At 34.9% G+C, this 25,549-nt stretch overlaps 1 protein-coding gene across 1 annotated transcript in view; it reads right to left on the minus strand.

Annotated features, from left to right (window-relative positions):
• The window catches only part of LOC138704527 (uncharacterized), a 28,002-nt gene extending 8,133 nt beyond the window's left edge, over positions 1-19,869 (minus strand). Inside the window, exons 1-6 of the mRNA XM_069832505.1 lie at positions 19,479-19,869; positions 18,108-18,235; positions 12,932-13,015; positions 8,312-8,500; positions 4,311-4,429; positions 1,535-1,669 (exon numbers count right to left, since the gene is read on the minus strand). Of these exons, the coding sequence (XP_069688606.1) occupies positions 1,535-1,669; positions 4,311-4,429; positions 8,312-8,391 (334 nt within the window). The 5' untranslated portion in view covers positions 8,392-8,500; positions 12,932-13,015; positions 18,108-18,235; positions 19,479-19,869. The remainder of the gene's footprint in view (positions 1-1,534; positions 1,670-4,310; positions 4,430-8,311; positions 8,501-12,931; positions 13,016-18,107; positions 18,236-19,478) is intronic.
• Positions 19,870-25,549: the final 5,680 nt, after the last annotated feature.

Here is a 25,549-nt window from a genome sequence, read left to right on the forward strand (position 1 = left end):
ATTGTTCCGGGGCCGGGTATCGATCCCGGGACCTCTGGTAGAACGTACCAGCAACTGAGCTACCCGGGAACTCCACCTGACACCGTCTCAACTTTTCCCTTTATATCCACACAACTCGCGTGGGCTGACGAAATGCCAGAGATCCACATCGAGTGCACACAATCTCTGTGTGACTTGGAATTGTGGTTTTCTGTTAACGTACACAGTGACGTATATATTATGCAAATCTAGTCTTTCAGGTAAGGCTCCCTGTAAAGCAGATTTGAATAATTTCAAGGGAAAAATTGTTCCGGGGCCGGGTATCGATCCCGGGACCTCTTGTTGAACGTACCAGCGCTCTTTCCAACTGAGCTACCCGGGAACTCCACCCGACACCGTCTCAACTTTTCCCTTTATATCCACACAACTCGCGTGGGCTGATGAAACGCCAGAGATCCACATCGAGTGCACACAAACTTTGTGTGACTTGGAATTGTGGCTTTCTGTTAACGTACACAGTAACGTATATATTATGCAAATCTAGTCTTTCAGGTAAGGCTCCCTGTAAAGCAGATTTGAATAATTTCAAGGGAAAAATTGTTCCGGGGCCGGATTATATTTGTATACTATGAAGGCAACTACCCCTTATGGGGTATATTTAGACAAAATTAATAACTTTCCCCCCATCTAACAGATTTCCATGAAACTTTCTAAGAGTAGTTACAAGTAGTACATTTGTTTTGTATAAAAACACTGATTACGTTTGTCTAAAAGAAACAGCCCCTTAAAGAGGGATGCATTTAGACAAAATTAGTAACTTATCTCCTATCTAACAAACAGATTTTCGTGAAACTTTATATAGTAGTTACAGACTACATATTTGTTTTGTATACAGTTGTGTTAGAGGAACTATCCGTTATAGGAGGGCACATTTCGCGGGTGCTCATGTAAAGGGGGTTAAGTTGATTTGGCTAAACTGGAATAAGTACAGATTTGAACTATCCACAATCACTTTTCTCTTGTGTTAAAGGGGTTAAGTCATTCTTCCATCTATGATGCAGTTATAGTCCTCCATATTTTGTGACAAAAGGGGTTTGTTCAGTACCAAAGGAGAGAAGTTTACAAACCTTGCAATTTGACTTAACCCCCTTTACACAAGCACCCGCGATTTACACAAAATTAACAACTTTCGTGTCTAAGAAGTTTTAATTGAGGTTTCTATATTATCATTTTCTTTTCTTAATATTTCCGCAGATTTTTCCACAAATTGTAATCTTATTGGATGGCAATTTCTCGTGAAGGATGTTCTTGGATTTTACCTAAGTATCTTTTCTGTTTTGGTTACCAATCTCAATGGAGCCTCAATTGCATGACAAATCCTTTCATAATATTAATTTTATGCCATCATAATAGAAGTAATGATGTTTTAATTGTCATGGTAATATTTTGCGGCGTGGTATGATGTGGAATATTAAGGACACAATTTTCACTGTTGATAAAGACTGTTTATAATGCTAGAGTACAAAAAATAAAATTACTTCACAGTTGAACTTACTGTCAGTGGTATCTTCTATATTCCTGGGAGTAACAGTAAAAATGAAACTCACAGGACACAGCACAGGAAAGCGGTACAAACTCTTCAACTGATGTAAGGCAAGAATTTTATTCTGTCTTGTTAAGTATTCTGTTTCTGATTGAAAGTGTTAAAGAAATCACCAAATAAATAAGTTCATATTTACATCTTCCAAAATCAGAGATGATGGACATATACATTTCAATTAATGTACAAACACTTTTTTAAACATCACAATAATTTTCTTACACTTCCTACAAAAGATAGAAGAATTAAAGCCAATCTAACCTCATAAGAAATTGTTTGAGCAACAGCACGTAACCCCCCTAACAATACTGTGTATTGCTCACAATGAATCCTCTATATAAATTTAAGGTATATTTTAGAATTCAATAGTTATTGCTAAAAACTATAATTTTTGAGAACATAAGGCTCATATTATTCAGACAGTATGTTAAAAAAAAAAAAAAAAAACAGTTACCACATGTTTTGTACAAATAGATGTTTCATATCATTTTTGCATGAAAGCTTCGAAGATGTGATGCTTTGGGCAACAATTCTGTCGGTAAATTGGTCTACATAACTGGCTTCATGTAGATGAATTTTCTTTTTTCTTTTCTTCTTTTTTATTTTATTGGGTTATTTTACGACGCTGTATCAACATCTAGGTTATTTAGCATCTGAATGATATGAAGGTGATAATGCTGGTGAAATGAGTCTGGGGTCCAGCACCGAAAGCTACTCAGCATTTGCTCATATTGGGTTGAGGGAAAACCCCGGAAAAAACCTCAACCAGGTAACTTGCCCCGACTGGAATTCGAACCCGGGCCACCTGGTTTCGCAGCCAGACATGCTGACCGTTACTCCACAGGTGTGGACTGTAGGTGAATGATGATACTTCCAGAGGTGGGCAAAATACTGACATCCCAGTAATTTAAATAGAAATACAATATACTTTTAAAAAATTCACAAAGATACATCTGTATTTCAAATATTCGATAAGATACATAAAAAATATGAATATTTAGTTTCAAATCAGATAAAGATTCCCTTGCTGGTGAATGTATAAAGCCTGCAAAAGAGATATGAAATACTTCCGAAAATCCTTTCAAATTACAAAACACAAATGTATTTTATATATATATATATATATATATATATATATATATATATATATATATATACAGGATGTTTCAAAAATACGGGGCATAATTTCAGGTATGTATTTCCCACATGTAGACAATCAAAATAGTTCATTACAACATGTGTCCGGAAATGCTTTATTTTCGAGTAATGGCCTTCACAACATTGAAATTCACCGGAACCATACCTCATGTTTTAGAAGACACTCCACTGATCAATCGTCAACACATTCATTCTTGCATGATGGCGCTCCTGCACACTTCAGTCGTACGGCTTGCCGGTACTTGGATCGAAGGTTTCCTGATCAATGGATAGGTAGAGGTGGCCCAATTGCTTGGCCTCCACGCTCACCTGATCTGAACCCTCTCGATTTCTACTTGTGGGGCCATTTAAAATCATTGGCTTATTCGTCTCCGGTGCCTGATTTGGAATCCCTTCGGAATCGAATTGTGGCATGTTCTGAGGACATACGCAATACTCCTGGAGTTTGGGATCGTGTTCACAGGTCAATGAGACATCGATGTGAGGCCTGTATTCAAGCAGGAGGTGGAAATTTTGAACATCTTCTGTAATGACAACGACCTGCGGAAAGAAAATCGTTCCAGTGAATTTCAATATTGTGAAGGCCATAACTCGGAAATGAAGCATTTCTGGACACATGTTGTAATGAACTATTTTGATTGTCTACATGTGGGAAATACATACCTGAAATTATGCCCCGTATTTTTGAAACACCCTGTATATTTCAAATACTGTCCAGCACTGTATACTTTCTAGATTACAGCAACTGCCTATGGACTGGAAAGTCCTGGGTGCAATCCCAGAATGTGATGGGATTTCCTTATTGCTTAAACTTCCAGACTCCTATCAAGTTGAGTACTGGATCTTTCTTGGTGGTAAAAGCTGATTGGACTGTAATGTCAACTATACCACATCATTCTAGTGCTGAAGTCAAGAAAACAGAGTTCTACCTCCATGCTTCCCGCCCCCCCCCCCCACCGAAGTGCCTTCATGACGTGTAAAGGAGATACCATGATCTTTACTTCCTAGATAAATTGACTTCAAAAATCTGCGTAAAGATTAATTTTTTGATCCTACATTAACTGTTATGTCCTGGGAAGAAAAGATCTATGAAGTTGGACCGACACGTAATAATAATAATCTGAGGCAGGACAGCCCATGAAGGACCATGACCAACCACCAGCTGCTGGTCTCACGTCCACATGCCTAAGCAGAGGTGGACGATCATCCAACCAAAATGAAGGTATTGTGTGGTTAGCATGATGATCCTCCCAGCCATTATAGCTGGCTTTCATAACTGGATTTCGCTACCGATCGTAGCTCCTCAAGTGCATCACGATGCTGAGTGGGCATCGGTCCCATACACTGGCTGAAATTTCATGAGAAAATTTCTTCCCTCATGAGGACTCGAACCAGCGCGTATTCTGTAACACGAGTCCTAGGCAGAGGACAGACAGGTACAAGTGACAAAAATACTGTTCTTCCAAAATCAGAGATGATGGACATACACAGTTCAATTAATGTACTAACACTTTTTTAAACATCACAATAATTTTCTTACACTTCCTACGGAAATGTAAAAATTGAAGGATACTAGAACAGATTGTAAGATATTTTGTGGTTATAACTCTTGATGTTGTATCATTGGATTCAAGGCAGGTCTTCACTGCTTCCAACAAATCATATGTCCATACTTCTCGCCTCAATGTCAGTCTGAAACGAGAAGGAAATCTTTCAAAAACTAATTCCTAGGGACATTACTACATGGTAAATAAAAATGCAAGATTTTGACATAAAAAATTATTCATTTTGTCATAAAATGTTGTAAAGAGAAATTTATTTCAGTGTTACTTCGTGTTAAGTAAGTGCTAAGTACTGTTATTGCAAGTTATCTTGAACTTTCTGAGCAGGGACAGAGGGGCAGAGGGAAGAAAGTGCGTAACGTGGGTGGAGCCAACTGAGTTGTTTGCGCATGCTCCGAATCATAATCTCTTGTCAAGAAATATAGGACTATTTCCTTCACTGCGTACCAGTATTGTTAACATGGAGCAGCAACCACAGGGTAGTAAGTATGGTGAAATCGCACCACCGCAGAGAAAAAGTAATGCAGCGGAGAAAGAGAAAGTGTTGCGAGGAGGAAAAATTAAACAAAAATGTTTGCTGGAACTTCTTGATATGGAATATAAGAGAGCTGCTTAATACTCTGGCAAAGGTATTAGTTCGGTGAAGAGAATTAAGAAAAATATTGAATTACAACCGAATGGACCTCACACTACTCTGGGAAAGAATAGGTATGTAATGTTTAGAAATTATTGTTGTAATAGTTATGTACAATAGTGTGTGTACTGTGAGCGACAATGAATTACTGTTTTAAGTTATTATTTTGTTATAGTTCTGCAAAACATACTATTTCATTCCAGAATTAGGACTTGTGTAAAGTTGAAGTGGACGACTTCGATCAACATTCGGGATACAATCGAAGAATTCTATCTTGTTCAGAAAGTAGTACCTACATTTAAGAAGATAATTCCGAATGGATGATGTCATTGACGAAATAATAATTAATTTTGGATCAAGCGATGAAGGCGATGACAATGATGGCAGCAATGATAGGGATATGAATTGTGTATAATTGTAAATTAATGTAAATTCAAATAATTAGCCTGTAAAATATTGTTATAAAAATTTGTACATATCAGCTGTAGGTGTAAGTCATGTAGGCCTATATAGTGTATAGAAATAGCTGTAGTAACTCCGCCATTGCCGGTCCCCAGCTCGGATGAGAGAGGAGGAATGTACACACGATTATATTTAAATACTTACTCATTACAGGTTAATTAAAACCTGCTACGAAACTATGTTCTCTCTCAAAAGCAGAGTGTCGTGAGATGTTGTCTGTATTGAACCAAGTTCTTTTACAATAGAGAGCCGTAAAGTGTAAGAACCAACGTTTTCTGAAAAGAGTCACGTTACCCGAGGGAGGGGCATCCTTGCCGTGTCGTTACGTTGATGAGTACATGCCGTACCGAGCAGTTCGAAAGACAGACTTAGGGGATGTAAGGTTCAAGATAACTTGCAATAACAGTACAATAGATGATGATGATAATAATGATGCATTAAAACAGAATGACTGTACCAGTAAGAGTCAAGTAAAGAACTGTTTGAGCTATAGGTCATAAATTAACAATGAACTGGTATACTATATATAAGCACATGACATATCTCGTAAATATTGTTGCTGTTACTTATACATCTGTATGTGAGTAATGCCAACTTTGTATTAGCTGTCTAATAGTTATGCATGTATTGTGCAAGCATGCATTTCTAATCCATGTCAAAGCACAACTGAATAACATTATTTTTTTTAATATATCGTAAAAACTCCCCCCCTCCCTCAAGGAACAAAATAAATTCTTTCAAGTAGGCTATGCATATATAAGGACTCGAGTTTATCGGATATGACGTAAGCATTTCTATGGTAGCCAAAGTCGAATTTCCGTTCCACAATATCCCTTCATTTTTTTATTAGGGTTGGTCGAATACATATGTTACACGTCAAAAAATAGCTTTTTTTGGTATGTCGAACTTGTGAATATTTCTTTAAAGCAGTGTGTAATACTAGAATAATGCTTCTTTCACTGATGCATCTGTGCAGCAGGCCCATTTGCAGTAAGCAAACAGGTAATGAAACATGGTGTCAGGCCCAATGAAGAGGTTAAGAAAACAAAAAGCCAAGTTTTAAGCCTACACACAACTGTAATATATTACTGTAACAAATAATGAGATTTAAATTCCATTCAGCACGTATAAAATACAAAGAATAGTAACTTAGAGTTGGAAAACAAATCTAGATTGTGTGCACTCAGAAATATATAATGTATATACCGGGAGACCAGAGAAAAATGATGAATTTCTAAAATATTTACTTTTAATTTGTATGCTTGCAATTGTCTTTGTATATTCTCTGTTTCTTTTGCTTTTCATCATTATAAGGTTAATGACATTTGTCAATTACCTCTGCATTAAATAAATATATAATGAATACAATAATGTACATAAAATCCTTAATGATGGGGGCCATGTTTGCAGTATAACGGTGTTTTACTATACAATTTTATAAGAAAAAATAATTTCGGTACATCTAATCGTACACAGCATGATCGCCATAGTGCTTATACAAACACAGACTGGCAGACTTTGGCCAATCAGAATTTCACCAAAGATTTCAGCTTGCAGTATACAAGAGGCACTCAATTTTTATTTCTTAAGATATTTTGGAGGAAAGAATTGCATCTTATAGACTGCAAATGCGATTGTTTGTTAAAATATAGCATATCCCCTATTACTAGCATTACTAGTCACATTAAAATATGGAATATCCCCTATTACTAGTCACGTTAAAATATGGAATACCCCTATTACTAGTCACGATAAAATGCGGAATACCCCTATTATTAGTATTCCTAGTCACGGTAAAATATGGAATACCCCCCTATTACTAGCATTACTAGTCATATTAAAATATGGAATACCCCCTATTACTAGCATTAATAGTTACAATAAAATATGGAATACCCCTAATTACATTACTAGCCACCTTAAAATATGGAATACCCATTATTAGCATTACTACAGTCATATTAAAATATGGAATACCACTATTACTAACATTACTAGTCACGTTAAAATATGAAATACCCTCTATTACTAGCATTACTAGTCACATTAAAATATGGAATATCCCCTATTACTAGTCACGTTAAAATATGGAATACCCCTATTACTAGTCACGATAAAATGCGGAATACCCCTATTATTAGTATTCCTAGTCACGGTAAAATATGGAATACCCCCCTATTACTAGCATTACTAGTCATATTAAAATATGGAATACCCCCTATTACTAGCATTAATAGTTACAATAAAATATGGAATACCCCTAATTACATTACTAGTCACCTTAAAATATGGAATACCCATTATTAGCATTACTACAGTCATATTAAAATATGGAATACCACTATTACTAACATTACTAGTCACGTTAAAATATGAAATACCCTCTATTACTAGCATTACTAGTCACATTAAAATATGAAATACCCCCTATTACTAGCATTACTAGTCACGTTAAAATATGGAATACCCCTATTACTAGTCACGATAAAATACGGAATACCCCTATTATTAGTATTCCTAGTCACGGTAAAATATGGAATACCCCCTTATTACTAGCATTAATAGTTACATTAAAATATGGAATACTCCTAATTACATTACTAGTCACCTTAAAATATGGAATACCCATTATTAGCATTACTACAGTCATATTAAAATATGGAATACCACTATTACTAACATTACTAGTCACGTTAAAAATGGAATACCCTCTATTACTAGCATTACTAGTCACATTAAAATATGGAATACCCCCTATTACTAGCATTACTAGTCACATTAAAATATGGAATACCCCTTATTACTAACATTACTACAGTCACGTTAAAATATGGAATAACCCCTATTATTAGCATTCCTAAAGTCACGATAAAACATGGAATACCCTCTATTACTAGCATTATTACAGTCACTTACTCTTCTATATCCAGATCGAATATGAGCTTATAAACATTCTCTTGATAATATAGCCAGTAGGAGCCAGATTCAATCAGCATTGTGTGTACTGAAACCTCAATCCCTGTGTTGAACTGACTTCTGAAAGAGCAATAATCTTTGAATGCTCTGATAAATAAGTTCCAAACAAGCCAACCGAGGTCTGGTATACTGCAACAGAACAAAACACAGATAAAAGGATGAATTCATAAAATATTAATATTAATACATAAAATACTATTAGAATAATAAAATTCCAAGCCTCCCCCCTACTTATATATTTCAAGATATTTCATTAAAATTTTAGTTTTAAAGAAACTGGAGAAATGAATATATTAGTTTAACTTTCGTAATACATAATACATAGACATTTTAAGACGATTGCTTTTTCTTCCTTAAAGTTTTACTGTTTAAAAAGTTGTATCCTTATAACAACATAATTAAACAATACAAAAATTTAGCAATTCTTGTAGTTTCACATAACAACATTACCAGTTAACAAGAGCAGTATTAAACATAGAAAAAATGTTTGTCTACTAGTAATGGATGGCCCATAAGTCAGATGTTGTTGTTTTCTAATGGCAGAAATTTGACAATAAAGTCATTTGACCTCTTGCACTCCAATATTTTTCAAAGTTATTGTCATGGTTAGCCACTGACGCACAGATTTTGAGGTGTTCCGAATCCATTTCTTGGTTTGAGTTGCACAATGGACAGTTAGGAGACTGATATATTCCAATTCTATGCAGATGCTTGGCCAAACAGTCATGGCCTGTTGCCAATCTAAATGCAGCTACAGACGATTTGCGTGGTAAATCGGGAATCAACTATGTCAGATGTTAATAATGCAGTATTATTGTAAGCAGATGTTCAAATTGCCCTGCTTCCTTTTCAATGTAAAGATGAATCAATTTAATATAGAGACAGGGTAAGAAATAGCAAACAAGTTCATGCCAAATATACCAATCGTGCCACAAATGTTCTGCAAGAGAAGGTTTTCGAATCAAACTGAGTATGTTCCTTTAAATATTCCGTATTACGAATTTTCACTTTTACTTTCATCATCCACCTGCATAGAATTGGAATATATCAGTCCCCTAACTGCCCATTGTGCAACTCAAACCAAGAAATGGATTCGGAACACCTCAAAATCTGTGCTTCAGTGGCTAGCCATGATAATATCTTTGAAAAGTATTGGAGTGCAAGAGATCAAATGACTTTATTGTCTAACCCCTGGCATTAGAAAAAAACAACAACAACTTTTATCATCCCCACACTGTAAAGTCTATCGGGGTAAGAAATGGTAAACAAATTCATGCCAATAGTACCACATCTGCCAATTCATTCATCAAAAATTTCATTCAAAAATTTTCTCAGTCAGTCCATAGTGAGCACGTATCTTGTTTCCATATTAACTTCTCCAGATGTTCAAAGAATGGACTGTTTTTCAATTCTAGCAAAGCTTCAGGAAGCATTTTGAGATAATTTTCACAGTTAACAGTCCAGCTAAAAAAAAATAGGTCGGATAAGTCCAAAGGCAAAAATTACCACTAAAAGCAGCCACACAAGGAGCATATTTAATTCTGTCTTCATCACCAAATGTGGGTTCACAGAATCCCAGTACACACAGTTGTACCTGTTCACTCTTCCATTAACTTAAAAGAGCTTTTTTCAGTCCATATTATGTGCCACTTGCAGAATTCTGTACCCTTATCAGGATGATTACCTCTGATTGAGATTCTGGATGATACGTACGGGCTATTCCATATGAAATCGATCAGTAAAAAACCTCACATTTTCTTTATACTCTAATTTTTTCCCTACTTATACAAGGTGCTGAGGGGAGTGCATTTTCAAAAATATACTATCGAAAGTCACACGGTTTTCGTATTATTGAGCGACAAATTTAGCGTATTTTATAAAAACAAGCCTCTTTCAGCGCTCAGAACTCTGGAACCATTTACTGCAGAACATTGAACGAGAGCTTATTTTGAAGCTGACATTTGGTAGGTTATGTATTAGTAGTATTTAGTAGTATTTATTTATTTAACCTGGTAGAGATAAGGCCGTCAGGCCTTCTCTGCCCCTCTACCAGGAGATTCCAACTACAATATCAACAATAAATTTACAATTAGTATTAAATTTACAATTACAATTACAAATAATATTACAGTTAGTATTAAATTTACAATTACAATAAAATCAAAATACGAAAAGATTACCTGAATAATTAAAGCTAGATAATTTATCATAGAGAAACAAAGAATATTTTATATTTACTGAATTACAAATTAAATCTAGAATAACAAAATTGTATAGTGATGAAATTACTGAATATTGAAATATTTTGTCATAGATTAAAGAAACTATTTACAAGTAATCAATTACTGACCAAGTGCCTAGTAAGTTTTCGTTTGAATTCAATTTTATTTCGACAGTCCCTGATGCTAGCAGGTAGCGAATGTTAAGAAGTAATCCTTACTTTTTATTGTACACAGAGAGACAGATAATCTGATTTTACTTGCTTTTAGGCTTTTTGGCCATTTGTAAAAATGTAAAAAAAATTGAGAAAAAACTTTGCATTATTAAGAGGGATTCGGCATTGTTTGCTTAGTGGCTCGGCAATAAGTTTCGAGGGTATTAAATAAATTATTTTCACACACCTAGACTTGAATGGCGCAGTAACGCACCAAGACCGCATGAACTGGCAGAGAGCTGAAGATTAGCGAGCATTGGGCGTCATTTTACTCCTGTGTTTATGAAAACTTGTGATAAAGCTAGCCCAGCCATGACTGCTAGACGACACATCACGCGTTTGTCTCCTGGCCTTGCTTGTCTCGACTACCTCCCGTCTCACAGTCAGCTGGTTAGTTCACGCGTGTACTATTTATTTCTTTATTTGATATTTTCAATACTTTCTTATCAACGTACCACCAGTAAAAAATGTGTGTTTATTTGTATTTTCAATGCGGAATCTAACCATATATTTTAAAAATATTTTTTCGTGGCCAAAGGCTTCTTAATGAAGAAAAATCTAAATTTCTCCATTTCCATAAAAAGTAATAAAAACTGTTTACGTGTCAATATAAACTTTAACTTCTCAGCATCAAAATAAACCATGATTTTGATCATTGGGTGAAAGGGTTTCGGAGCCACAACAGTTTAAAGTTGCTAATTTTATGAAAATACGATAAATTTAAGTATTTTTAATTTAAACACTATTAAGTTCTGATGCCTCAGACTTTGCACAAAGCATTATATCACAGTTGTCTACGGACAGAAAAAGTTTCATTGTATTTAAAAATTGCAAGGTCAATTTTCTCTATATTTCGGTCGATTTGAAATGGAATAGCCCGTACAGTGGGAGACATAATAGTTGAACGGCTCAAGTATTTTCTAAGTCAGAAGCTTTTGTTCATATGATGACGAGATATTCACTGCGCTTTTCTGTTTAAATATTACATATCTATGCTGAGGATGAATTAAAACTGCAGCCTCTTATGAACCGTGCTACAAATCTTGAAACATTTTCGCCCGCTCAAAAATTATGTCCCCCACTGTACATCTATTATCACTTTACAAATTTCAGAGGAAGAACAATTTGTTTGTATACATCTTAAGTCTGATTAGTGTAATATGTTACTAGTCAGTGATGTATACCATGGAGGAGGAAGGGTGTCCAACCTATCTTATCTCCTAGCTTAGTTGCCTCATGAGTGATGCCTTCCTTATTTATTTATTATTTATTTAACCTGGTAAAGATAAGGCCATCAGGCCTTCTCTTCCCCTCTATCAGGGGATTACAACTACAATATTAAGAATACAATTACAATCATAATTACAATTAATATTAAAAGATTAACTGATTAATAAAAGCTAGACAGTTTATTGTAAAAGTTAAGAAGAGAGAAGCATTTCTTTTATTGATTAAGTAAAAATTAAACCTACTCTACGCAGTAAGAAAATGCTTAATAAGCTTGCTTTTGAACGCTACAGTCTCTGATGTCACTGGGTAGGGTATTCCACAAGCATGAGAGCAAGATTGTGTATGATTGGAAAAGGAGAACAAGAGAATGAAAATTTATACGTTCATTAAGCCGTAGTCAGTTTAGAATTTGGAAGGATGGGGTAATGCGGTCAGCGCAACGGACATCGCAGACGAAGCGAACACAAGAATTATGAACACGTTGTAATTTTTGCGACTGGTTGACATTGTGCATTATTTGTGTCACTTATGACGTTCAAACCTGTCTTCAGAGAGTTCACTAAACAAAACATCAGGATGATCTTCCTTTAGGTCTAAATAAACTCAATTTTAACTTTTTCTGCATCCTTTGTAGGCTTGATTTACGTATGTCACACTCACAGGATGTTTTTCATGTTGATTTCGTAAATGAAACAATATCAAGACTTTCTTGTGCAGTAACAGATATATATATATATATATATATATATATATATATATATATATATATATATATATATATATATAAAAGCCTATCTGAACGAGAAACTGCTCTAGGCAAGTTGCTACAAAGCTATTCAATGCAGAAACGAATAACTGTCATTGTTGACTTATGGGCCACCTCTTAATATTATTACCTGGAAGAGAGGAATCAGTTTCTTTGTCGTGGTTGCACAATATGGTTGTTCTACCAACACTGCTAGGTAATACACCACCCGATGCTGAAAAAATATAAAACAGTCAACAAAATTTAGACCTACATACATTAGAAAGTTGTAATATTATATTTGTGGTACATAACGAGATTCTAAATGCATTTCTTTCTTTACAGATTTAAACATTTGTAGGACTTTTCCTTCTGTGGAAATTCATCCAGGGACAATAAGGGAGCTTCCTAAGTAGAGCCCGATTGTGACATAGGTAGCACAATAAGCCTAAGGCTGCAGTGCATCCGGAGCAATGACAGGCCTAAATGTTGGTGGGGGAAAAAAATAAAAGAGCCCGATCGCAAACTCGTGCACCAACCTGTGGAGCTTCTTCCGAGGCTTCTGCTGTTAACGGAGTTGGGGGGAGGGTTCTGTGTGTGCGGCAGTTTCCAAGTGACTGCTTACTCATCGAGCGTACTGTTCAAACACACCTCCAGCAAGACTCTTGGCGAGTCCATGTAAGTGGATGCCAATTCGTCTTTCGCAGAGGTGTCACGAGTTTGCAATCGAGCTCTACTGACTATTAATCCTTGAAGAAAGAGTATCTCTCCTTTACCTGTGCACACAACTAGCCAGAGGGGGAAAAGAACTTAAGAATAAAACTGCAATGAAATGTAGAACTACGGTGTTGGATAAAAAAGCAAATAGAAGAAAGACTGTTTTAAATTGATCTTGTAAACCAAAAATAACAAACACCTCTTAAAACTTTAGAAAAAATAAATAAAAAATAATTATAATCAAGCACTAGAAGGATTATTCTTCACAGAAAAGAAAATGGACGAGGAAAAGTGTTTTTTTTTTAAATTAAGTCCAACAAAATTTCGCAATCACCTAGCAGCACTGTGTGTAGTTTCACACATAGCAGCAATTAAATTACTGAAATAATAAACTGAATAAAACATACTGAAAGTGTACTTCTTACAAAATATGTTCATCTAAGAATATATTGTTACACATCAGTCACTCATACAATACTTTTCTGAAGAATGGATTTCTGTAACAATCAAGGTGATTAGAAGCAAAGGGGTGTAAGTGAAAGTTCTAAAAAAGAAATGATTTACTGAATAATTTCGAGGGAAAAATTGTTCCGGAGCCCGGTATCGAACCCGGGACCTTTGGTTTAACGTACCAACGCTCTACCACTGAGCTACTCGGAAACTCTAACCGACACCGATCCAATTTTTCCCTCTATATCCACAGACCTCAAAGTGGGCTGACAACCGTCAAGCAACCAACTTCGAGTGCACACTAACTCCGTGTGACTTAAATTGTGGTTTTCTGTTAACGAACAGTGACGTGTATTATGCAAATCATTGTCGGTTAGAGTTCCCGAGTAGCTCAGTGGTAGAGCGTTGGTACGTTAAACCAAAGGTCCCGGGTTCGATACCCGGCTCCGGAACAATTTTTCCCTCGAAATTATTCAAATCAACTTTACAGGTAGTTACACCTGAAAATCTTGATTTGCAAATGATTTACTGTTCTCCAACCAGGAGATTAACCGTGAAAGAAATGTGCTTACTATTGCGTCATCTATTGGAGCGAAGTAGATAGATAATATTACTGTTATAACGTCAGTTTAAAAAACATGCGCTCTCCTGCATATGTTATTTCCAGTATGGAGGGATTAAAAGACCAGGAAATTAACTGTGATCTAATTTTGTAACTAGGGTAGTATAAATATGTGTATCAGTGTTATCGTTTATGCTTTGAGAGTTAGCCAATGGAGATGCGTGTACCCATTTGTGTGACCTTATGACATCAACATTCATTCACAGCATTACCCCACTACCTCTCATTCCCCTGAGACTTTCTCCTGGTTGGAGTACAGTACGTGCATCCAGAGTAAATTAAAGTATTTAAATTTCAGTGGTAAAGGGCTATATCTTTTAACCACAACACACATTAACATTTAAAATTAAAACTTCACGGAATTTACGAAAACTTAGTAACTTTTAATCACGTTTTCTCAAAAATAATTTAAGTTCACTTATACCCCTTTGGTTCTGACCACTTCAATTGTTTCTTCTGAAGCGTAAGTCATGAAATACAACACACCCTCAATGAAAAATGATTTCACAATAAGCATCAATTTTACTGTCTTTATATGCAACTTGTTTTTCTCATCAGTTCACAGAGAGTTCATGCAAGAGAACAATTTTTAAATATCTGCATGTATACCGGGAATACATATTTAATGAATTCTACACCTTTTTTTTAAATATGAAAGCTTTTCATCAAGACTTTTCAATAGATCCACCAAGACTTTAACTAAATGTTTTGATTCTCTAACTTCTTTGGAATTCAGAATATTTTTCACAATAAATTATAACCTCCTCAAACAAGTGAGATCCAACAATGTTGCTTCATTTTAAGAACGTTGTATACATTCAGTGTCACCTTCAACGTCACTAACAGTGATGGGAATTTATATTTATAATAAAATAATTGTTGATATTTCCAGTTTTGTTTCTTTCAGTATTAATTTTTAAATGCGGGACAATTCGTGTCCTGAACACTTCTTTCAAGACAATGGAACACACAAGCAAATAAAGGGACATTTCCGTATGTTACATATGGGAACCCTAAAAATGAGAAGACAGTTCAGAAGGAAAAGAGGCATCTAATGGACAAATTTTTCATCTTACCTCTACATTTTCTGTTTCCTCACATATAGCTCCCATCCCTGCTAGATTACCTCGCCCTATAACACCCTTCTTCCCATGTGGCCCATTAATCAATTCAGGGCAAAGCTTATGGTGGTTCACTTTCACTAAAGCTTTATCCATATTTTATATCCTCCTTTAATTACTTCATTATTTTAATATTATTTTATCATTTCGAAGAAATAATGATGATGATAATAATAATAATAATAATAATAATAATAATAATAATAATAATAATAATAATAATAATGCGTCCTTTGTAACAATATTATGTCTTACATCCGTCTCAACGTTTTTAAAGGTTTGACAACAATGCATTTTAGTTACCTTATGATATTCATGTTTTATCAAGTCTCAAATCCTATTTCCCTGTGAATTGCATTGTATAAACTTGGTTGTACATCATATGTAAATATATCCCCTTTACATGCCATGATGGGCTTTGGAGGCATGAAAGTAGGTCTCTATGCTTTCTTGACCTCGGCATTAGAATGAGATAGGCTAGTGTGATTGACACTATGCTCTGATTGCCTTTTAACTCCAGGAAAGACTGGTACCCAATTTTACAGTAGACTGAGTAAACCTTAAGACCATTCTGGAAGTTTTCGCAACGACAAAAATCCAGCCACCACCTGGAGTTGAATCCGGGACTTTCCAGTCTGTAGAGAATTGCTCTACACCCGAGCTATCCACTCGATTTTAATCGTTCCTGTATTCCATAAAACACCTAAATTGTTTCTTGACTAATTAATTCCTTTTCATCACAGGCTATTCAGCAGGAAATTTTTAACAGTGATCTAATACTTCTTACATTTACATTTATCTTTACGATAAGATAAAAATAAAAGGTAGGCTTTTCAGTAGATTACGAGAAACCACAAAATTCTAATACTATTCTTCTAAGCAAGTCCACTATGTCCCATTTACTGGGTATTTAGTATCTTTGGTTAATCTTCGACCCCCCTATGCACAACAGAAGGAAAAAAAAAAAACCTTTCATAATTGAAAGTAACCTCAACATTGTATCATACCACTCTAAAGACATCATGTGACCACAGCGAAAGCTATAAAACCACCCAACTCACCCCCAAATTCCTTAGTTTCTTATACATTCAACTGAAGATATTCTCTTTTTCACATGAATCATCACATAACCCAGTGGTATCACAATTATGTTGCATTACATGGGAAAGCATTTCTTTTTTTTTTTTGGTCCGGGATAAATCTACCAATCTATCAAAAAGCGTACAATATGTATGGCATACCAAGAGCCTGAACAAACCAAACTGAACCTATCACTGATGCTCGATCTTAAGAAAACTCATTTGATTTCTTTTCCAGATAAATGTATAAGTCTATTTGTATAGGGTAATTCCATAATTATGTCAACCTAATTGCCATTTTCTCAAAGTGGTTCTAGACAATTCTTGAATGCTATACCAGAGACTTTAATGTCTATATTTTATGAAATCAAAGATAATTGGCCGTATTTTTGCATAAATCATATGCTGGCAGCACTGTGAACTGAAGATGTTTGGAAGTGAAGACATATGACAAGGATGATACACTTCATGTAAAATTCCTTCGGCATGAGAGGAAGTCCAAGAAATTCTTTTCGCCTGCTATTGGTGATGAGGCTGATATTGACAAAGACCAGGTTATAAAAATTCTACCAGAGCCACAATTTGATAATAGGCTTAAACTAAATTTTCAACATATCTAGTTTGATAATGATGTTCTTTAATTTGCAAATGCATGTAATTTTGTAAATCATATTTGGAATATGTAGTGTCTGTCACAGTTTGTATGTCGTGTCTGTCACGAGAATAGGGCTTAATATATACTTCATAAATGTTTCAAATGAAAAACTATCTGTAGCATATTAAGGAAGGATATTCTACCTTTCTATGATTATAGTACTAACAAAAGAAGTTGCTAATATTGGAAGATATAGTACATTGTCGGACTTCCCTTTAATTTGTGTTCCTTTTTCTGTCGTGTCTGTCACAACATTACTTGTACTTAGATATCTGTAATAAATAGAGATTGATACTTGCTCCTTACATGAAAGTGTAGCTCTGTACATGCACTTTGTATCTGATATAGTTTAAAAGTCTGCTAATGTTATGTTGAAGTAGAAATAAATCTTTATATTTTTGTAGAGAGTCATTTGTCGTGTCTGTCACAAATGGAATTACCCTATAGTTGTATAATCTCAGTTTTATTTCATCATGAAATAACGCAACATAAACCACATGTATGGTGCCCATCAAGATCAAAGATTCGGTGATTCTTCTTTAGGAAGTGCTAGACGCAGTGTTTTACCTATTTCATATAGCTATTTTGTGTCCTGATTTGTCAGAGTCCAAATTATTGCAACTGCGCAACATATATCCGCAAGTAACCTATTTCAGATAACAGACAAAACAAGTTGGACATACCAGGTTTATAGCTTCGTTGATAATGACGTCAGTAATGAAGTACCATGGTATAAACTGAGATGTCTGGTGTCCTGACTGATATGTTGCTGTAAGCTGGAGTCCTACAGGAGCTATAAGAAGTACAGATTCTGCAAGAAAAATAGGTCACATCACACGAAATAAATTGCACAACTCAAGTAGTAGGCTATATAAAAAATGAACTAGGCTCAATTCCTCTATCTGTGTGTAAATATCTGATATGTCTATTCACTAATTCTCATGTTTTTTATGAAATTATAAGTACGATAATATTATTAACCTTCATTCAGGATATTTTCTTAATAAATGCAAATACCAGTGGTAATTCTCATACTCTGAATTTAGGTTTTTGTTTCATAAATTTTAAGTATGAATGACAGTAGGGCCTACATGGCATTCTCAATTTTAACATTAAAAGCTAAGCTTCTGATTCGAATGTTCGTAAATATCCAATTTATGTACACCAGTGGATGTTACACACCTTAGTTTGTTCAGAATCAATTGCAGTGTAAACATTTTAATTCATCACACTCAATAAAGAATACAAACAGCGATTAATGTCTCAACTAGGTACTACATACGTTTTAGAGCAGACAGTAAAAAAATTGTGGCAAATAATAGGCCTACTGACTTATGAAACCCTAATGTTTGATCTCCATCACAATCGAAGATTTCTCTATTGAAATTATAAGAGAAAATTAAAATATAAATTACTAGATTTTATATAAAATTGCTTTTATTATTATTTATCTTGTACTTTTAATTTAGTAAATAAATAATAATTAGTGTAGACAGGCTATACAAATAAAGTAAGGCTGAAAACTAATTTCGGTACAGCAAGGGACCGTCAGTCTTTTACAAGTTATGTGACGAGGTTAGTGGGTTAGTTGTGGGGATATATAAGTGACGTGAGGCCGAGGATCTTAAATCATTGAAATATTTCACATATTCCTCGGCCTCACGTCACTTAGATATCCTCTCTACTAACCCACTAATCTTGTCACATACCTTGTAAAAGACCGACGGTCCCTTGCTAATTACCCTAATTTCATTCCAAAACATTACTAGGCATAATTCTTTAGAGCATGCATTTTTTTTATTTTACTGAAAACAGTTATTTCTAGGAGAAAAAAGGTGAATCTAGCGCTGAGATAGTTCCAGTGATTTTTTTCTTTTTTGGAGATGCAGTTGATCATATATGCAAAGCATAATAAAAGCCTAAACTAACCAAACCTAACCTGTCACAGATTCATATATGAAAGGTGTATAAGCGGAGTACGAAGGCAACTACCTCAGCACTAGTTGAAAAATCAATATTACTATAAAATAGATAGTGTACATGAGCAAACTAACCACTTTTCACAGTCCAGAGCAGCTTGACAAAAAACCGTACAATTATACAAATGAGAAAAATTACTGCATAAAAATTGGGGTGATAAATGTCCAATACTGCCAGCACTGCAAGAATTACAATGCCACTAAAAAAGAGCTCTTTTACAGTGAAGCATTTCGATACATTTTTAACAGTAAATTCAAAACACAGGTTCGATGTGTCATGATGAATTATATCCAATAACAAATTCTTGCCGTCAACACTCTCCTGAGAGGATGTCAACTTGGTAACACGTCCTTGAGTTTCAGACATAAATGTGGTAAATTTTCACTATAAAAGCCACAATTACTTTTAATTTAACACTCGAAGTTATCTTCCAGGCTACAAAGCCGCCAAATCCAGTTGTCTCACTCGCTCCACGTTCGTCTTTTACAACCAACATAACAAAATAAAATATGCAGTGCATACATACACCTTATTATATCACATTTTTCACGTTTATTGAATATTAGGAAAGGAAATATACTTAATCGTTCGTATAGGAGATCTAATGAAATAAAATATTATCGCTGTTTTCGTGAGAATCTTATCACTCTTACCAACAAGCGTATTGGCAACCCTGATTACAGGATTCATTTGAAAATACGTAATGATACAGAACCGCCCAATTTGACTAAGTAGTGACGGTAATGCAGTTCAAAGTCTACCGTGATAATTACATGAATGACACGGACAAAAATTTACTTTTGTTTTTCTTTCTGATAACTATAATATTTGGTGTAGTTGTAATACAGTGTTGTGGCAAGTTTTATGGACAGAAATATATTTAAAAAAAATGGAGTCCTGAACAGGTCGGCAATGCTTAGTTACCCGAAATAACTTGGACTCCACTGATTCATTCATCATTCATCGTCCTATTGTTAACAGAATGGTTCCACTTGAAAATAGTAGATTATTCACATAAATGCTTCGTAGGAACGAGGAATTTTGAAGCGTGAAATTACATTGTTCGCATAGAAAGTGTAAACGAATTTGTTACGGAAAATTTTCGAATTTAGTTAGGGAATGTTATGCTATTGAATCAATTTTAGACAAAGATATTTCGAAAAAGATGTGTTCTGTCTGAATAGAAACTTAACCATATTGACATCGATACCAAATAAGGAACATTGTTGAAATTTTATCTCTGATTTAGGTTTTATTTGATCAGTCTATTCTCAGATAGTACGGTACATCTCACTTGAGAAATGTGTCAGAGGAAGAAAATTGTTGCATACATCTGCACTTGAAGAACGAATATTCATTCTGCCATGTCAATTTCTTGAAATATACGAGTAAGCTTAGTCAAAGGATTAACCCAACAGTTACTGTCATCAGATCATGCAAGTAAACCTAGCCAACTGCGAATTCCACAGCTTCTTCCTTGGGAACAACTTTATGATATCGTCGATGTCAAAAAACTTGGTCTTGCGTTTGTTCCAAGACATCCCATTACAGCATTTTCCCTGTAGGCTACTATTGATCTTTCCTTGAATCGTCTTTAACCTTTTTTCCTTCCTCTGACACCTATCGTCAAGTGAGATGTACTGCCTCATAATTAAGACTTGGAAGTTGATTACCTAAAAAAATACAAAAATGACCTGTAGAATGACCTTAAATTTATTAAAATATGACATTAACATTATACCGTAAAAAATGACTATGATTTTAATTATAAAATAGAAACAAAATAATAGTATACTTCCTTCTGTGGAAAATATATTGTCACCAAACTCAGTCACTAATTGTTGCAAAATACTTTGTCTGCTTAGTTTTACTTTCGGTATTTTTACGTCTTCACTTGTGTGATACAGTATGTTGACTGCGGGCACTGTGGCTGCAGTATTAGTTCTGTTGCGTTGAATGGGGGGAAGCACATAACACACGTGATCAGGAGTCAAGGCTATGCAACCATAAGGAAGACTATTTTAAGACGCAATCAAATTGCGTAAGCAATCTGCAGTAGGTTCTCGAATATAGACTATGACTACCAGTGACGGCTCGTGAACTTATGGATTGGGAGAGCTGCAGTAGATTTCGGAACATACAAATTTCACTTCTTGATACCGTTACTAATAAGTATAGGACAAAAATAAATGCACTACATATCGAAAAACCAAAACTTCCTGACTTAGTTGGGAGATCCCTGTGGGACCATTTGCTAATCCCTAAGAAAAACTAATACCATCGATTTCAGTCTGAATTTCAGATCGGCAGACACTCAACTTACAATCTACCAGTTCATTCTGAATTGTCTTAGAATAACCTTAAACAGTGGCATGTTCCAAATGATTTTTGAGAGGCTCGTTTAGATTACTCACGAACTGTAGCAACCCACGAAACACATCAGGGTTCTTCGAATCGTTTTTTCATCATGTCCCCTAAGGGGAAGTTCATATTGGCCACACAATTTGATACAATCAATATATTTTTTTTTTTTATAATTTCACGATTTTTCTCACTTCTTGATTATGTTTGAGAATGTCTGTTCTGTTCGTTTCACTTAATTGCACAGCAGTATGAGTTGCGTAACATAGACAATGAAACAACATTTTTCAGGTGAGACTGCGAAGATTCGTGCATTTTGCTTTTTAGGGGCAAATGTCCTAAATCTGTCACATCACTCCTAGTCCATGCAGCATCACCACCGAAGAGGAGGCAAGGAAAACAAAATACAGATTTTTTTTTCACATCCACGTAATCACAAATGCTTTGCGTAAATTTCATTGTTATACTTCCTTACATATATGCACTATTTCGGCTGGATGAAGCTTAAGTAAGATTTAAGTCGGGTAACGGACGACCCTTTAATTTCACTTCATTACAACAATATTCTCCGCAAGGGAAAGTTGAGAAAAATAAAATTAATATTCTGTAATTCACACACACTCATGCTTGCAAATTTGCACTGGTTAAGTTACGGTATTAAGACGTCACACCAAAGCAACACTCAGATATACTGATGGTCAACAATTTTCTAAAATGGAAAAGAAGTCTCTTTCGTATTTTACGTGCTATATTAAAAGGATTCTACTCGTGCAATCATTTTGAGTTAAGGCAAATATTAGGTTCTGCTGGAGGCTGGATATATACGTAATAATAAGGCAAAAGAGAATATTAATTTCGTTATATTAACTCGATAAGATTCTACAACAATAAGTATGTGAAAAGAAAATAAAAATTTTGTCATTAAGTTTCAAGGGAATAGAGGATTCATTTGACGCAGCATTACAATAGCGGTGTGGGAGGAGAAGAAAGATCCCTTGTGGCCTGGCTCTGCAAGCCACTGCAGCGAGATATGGGTTTTAACAGCTGCAGTTTCCCTCTGCTTCCCTTCACCTCTCTACCCCCTGACCATGCAAGACACACTCTCTATGAGCTGACCACCCTGCAGATCCCAGGACGACTTTAAATGCAGTGTCAATTCCAATACACTCGACGCGCAAAAAGATTATGCATAAGATAATAGTACATATTCCCAGCCAGATGAAATATAAAGCAATTTATCATAAAAGCTGTAACAATTCTTCTACAAATTAAAATAAATATTATTTTTATTTTCCTGTCAAAGCAGGGAGTGCTGCAGCTCCGCAGCTCTTATGGACGAGCCGCCCCTGATGACATGACCAATAGACAATAAAAGATAGAACAATGCAAAATAAAAGTAGGCTATTTAGTTCATGTTGAAGTGAAACGAGTTTGTATTGCATCCTGCATTGTCTGTGATGTCTGAGATAAAATATATTTCACCAACTTCGAGTCCTACTGATAATATAGTCCGGGTCAGCTTACTTAATACCCTAACGGTGAAACCTAACCATTTTTCCCCCATTACTACATATGCTAGTGGATTGTGGTGATTTTCTAGTTTGCAGGTTGAATTCTCTTTCGCCAACTTCGTTTCGAATTTCGATACTGACAAATACTACAAATGGTAGTGATTTTGAAACTGGTATGTTGGCAGCTGAGACAAATATCGACAATATTTGTCGGTACTGGAGTTCCATGAAAATAAAATTGTACTAGATTTCTGAGCCGGTTACTGGAGGCTAATGAAATTTGAACATACTAACAATTAATCAATATCAGTATTAATGTTAATACATCATAGTTATTTTGTGTGTTGGGTTGTGGTTATAATTCAAAATTATAATCACGTAAGTTTTCGGAGTTAGTACTAATAATTTCATGTGGTCAAACAAAATACGTTTTTAGGTTAGGTCTCGTGAGTCAATTGTTTATTGCCAGACAAAATACTTGACATGTTGATCCCTTTCCCGTATAGTTTGCCTACGAAAATATGTTACAAATTATTGAATTATTTAGAATAACCTTTCAACATAAAGTACGGTAAGTAAATAAGTAATTTAGTATGAAGGATCGTGTGATATCTGGTAACAATTGGCAACACTGACAAGACGGCAATATTTGCTGTTTAGGAACTGTTCTTATGTGATCCTCACTATAATAGATGTACATCAGCCAGAAACTTAGTCAGAGGTAGCTATTTAATTTATAATTAGGCCCATTTTGGATCAAACTTAGGCGCATAAATGAACTTCGTACTGATGGGGGACTCAAGACAAATTCGTCGGCCATTTCTTGCCCACGTTGAATAACATCTTAAGTTGAAATCTTCTTAAATAGAATGCTGCTAGTAGCCTGCTACAACTGTTAAAGCTTATTTAATATCCCATTGCTTCACACGTTTAACATTCCTACAACTGCGCATTTCTGTAATAACCTTATGCATGCAATGCAGGTATTGATTCATAAATGTTGAGTGAACTTATTTCACTGATGCTAAGTATGTTGCGTGGAGAATTTGATGACGTAATGAGTCCTCTCAATACGATGTTCTGATGTATTCAAATAATTTTATGCTAGTGTAGAGGTCCTTATAGTAGTTACTGTGTTTGCCAGTGAATCCGAGATTCGCGGGTTCGAACCCGGCCTAGGACGTTGGAATTTTAAGGGCGATTAAAATTCTTAGGAAAGCTTCATTCGGAAATAAAATGAGACGCTGGGTGCAATAACAGCTTAAGTTGAAAACCCATGTTTTGAGAAAAACAATGTCAAAATTTTAGAACAATGTAGAAATTTTAGTAGTACATAGACTCGCATCATTTGTTGTGTATCATATTTTAGACTTATAAATTATTCAAGTCCAATGTCAGTTATAATTTAAACACAACTTATTTTAAAATATTTTTAAATAAAGTACGAAAAAATTAAGTCGTTATTGCATAGAAATCTGAGACTTCCTAAATTAGAGTAGGCCTACCTAGGCATTAAAACCAGTAGAAAAATGTTATTTCACTAACATACACGAAATTTATTGAATGACTAATAAGAAATAATAATACATTAAGACTTCAAGTTATCGAAATATTATATAATAAGAATTTCAGCAGATAATGGCCTACCTTACATTTTTATGGAAATATCCTGTACAAACAAAATAACGTTTGTTTTAAATTTCTAGTAAGAAAAACAAAAGATGTATTAAGAAAATCAGTTCTGAAATTATGTTATAGATGAAAACTCCTCTACTATAGTGTCAAATATTCTTATTCATGATCATTGATTTCACTTTCAGGATGATTTTCATCCAGGACTGGTTAAGAATTCAAAATATTTCGAAGAGAACATGCATTTTCTGGTTTTAAGGAATTCAATAATGAAATAATACCATTCTTCTTTGATAATTTTAAGCCAAGACGAGGAGGATTTTTAGTGATATAGGTAAACTTGCGAATTCTAAATGAGGCAGTAGAGCAAGTGGACAGCTTCAAATACTTTGGATGTATACTAGAAGCAGTAACATGAGCTGCTGCCAGGAAATTAAAAGAAGGATAGCAAGGCCAAGGAAGCTTTTAATAGAAAAAGGAACATCTTCTGCGGACCTCTGGAAAAAGAACTAGCCTAAGGAAGTGACTAGTGCAGTGCTTTGTATGGAATGTGGCATTCTATATGGAGTAGAAACATGAGCATTGCGACGAAGTGAAGAGAAGCGAATAAAAACATTTGAAATGTGGATATGGAGGAGCAT

The sequence above is a fragment of the Periplaneta americana genome, chromosome 8, assembly GCF_040183065.1.
Source record: "Periplaneta americana isolate PAMFEO1 chromosome 8, P.americana_PAMFEO1_priV1, whole genome shotgun sequence".
In the NCBI taxonomy this organism is placed as follows: Eukaryota; Metazoa; Arthropoda; class Insecta; order Blattodea; family Blattidae; genus Periplaneta; species Periplaneta americana.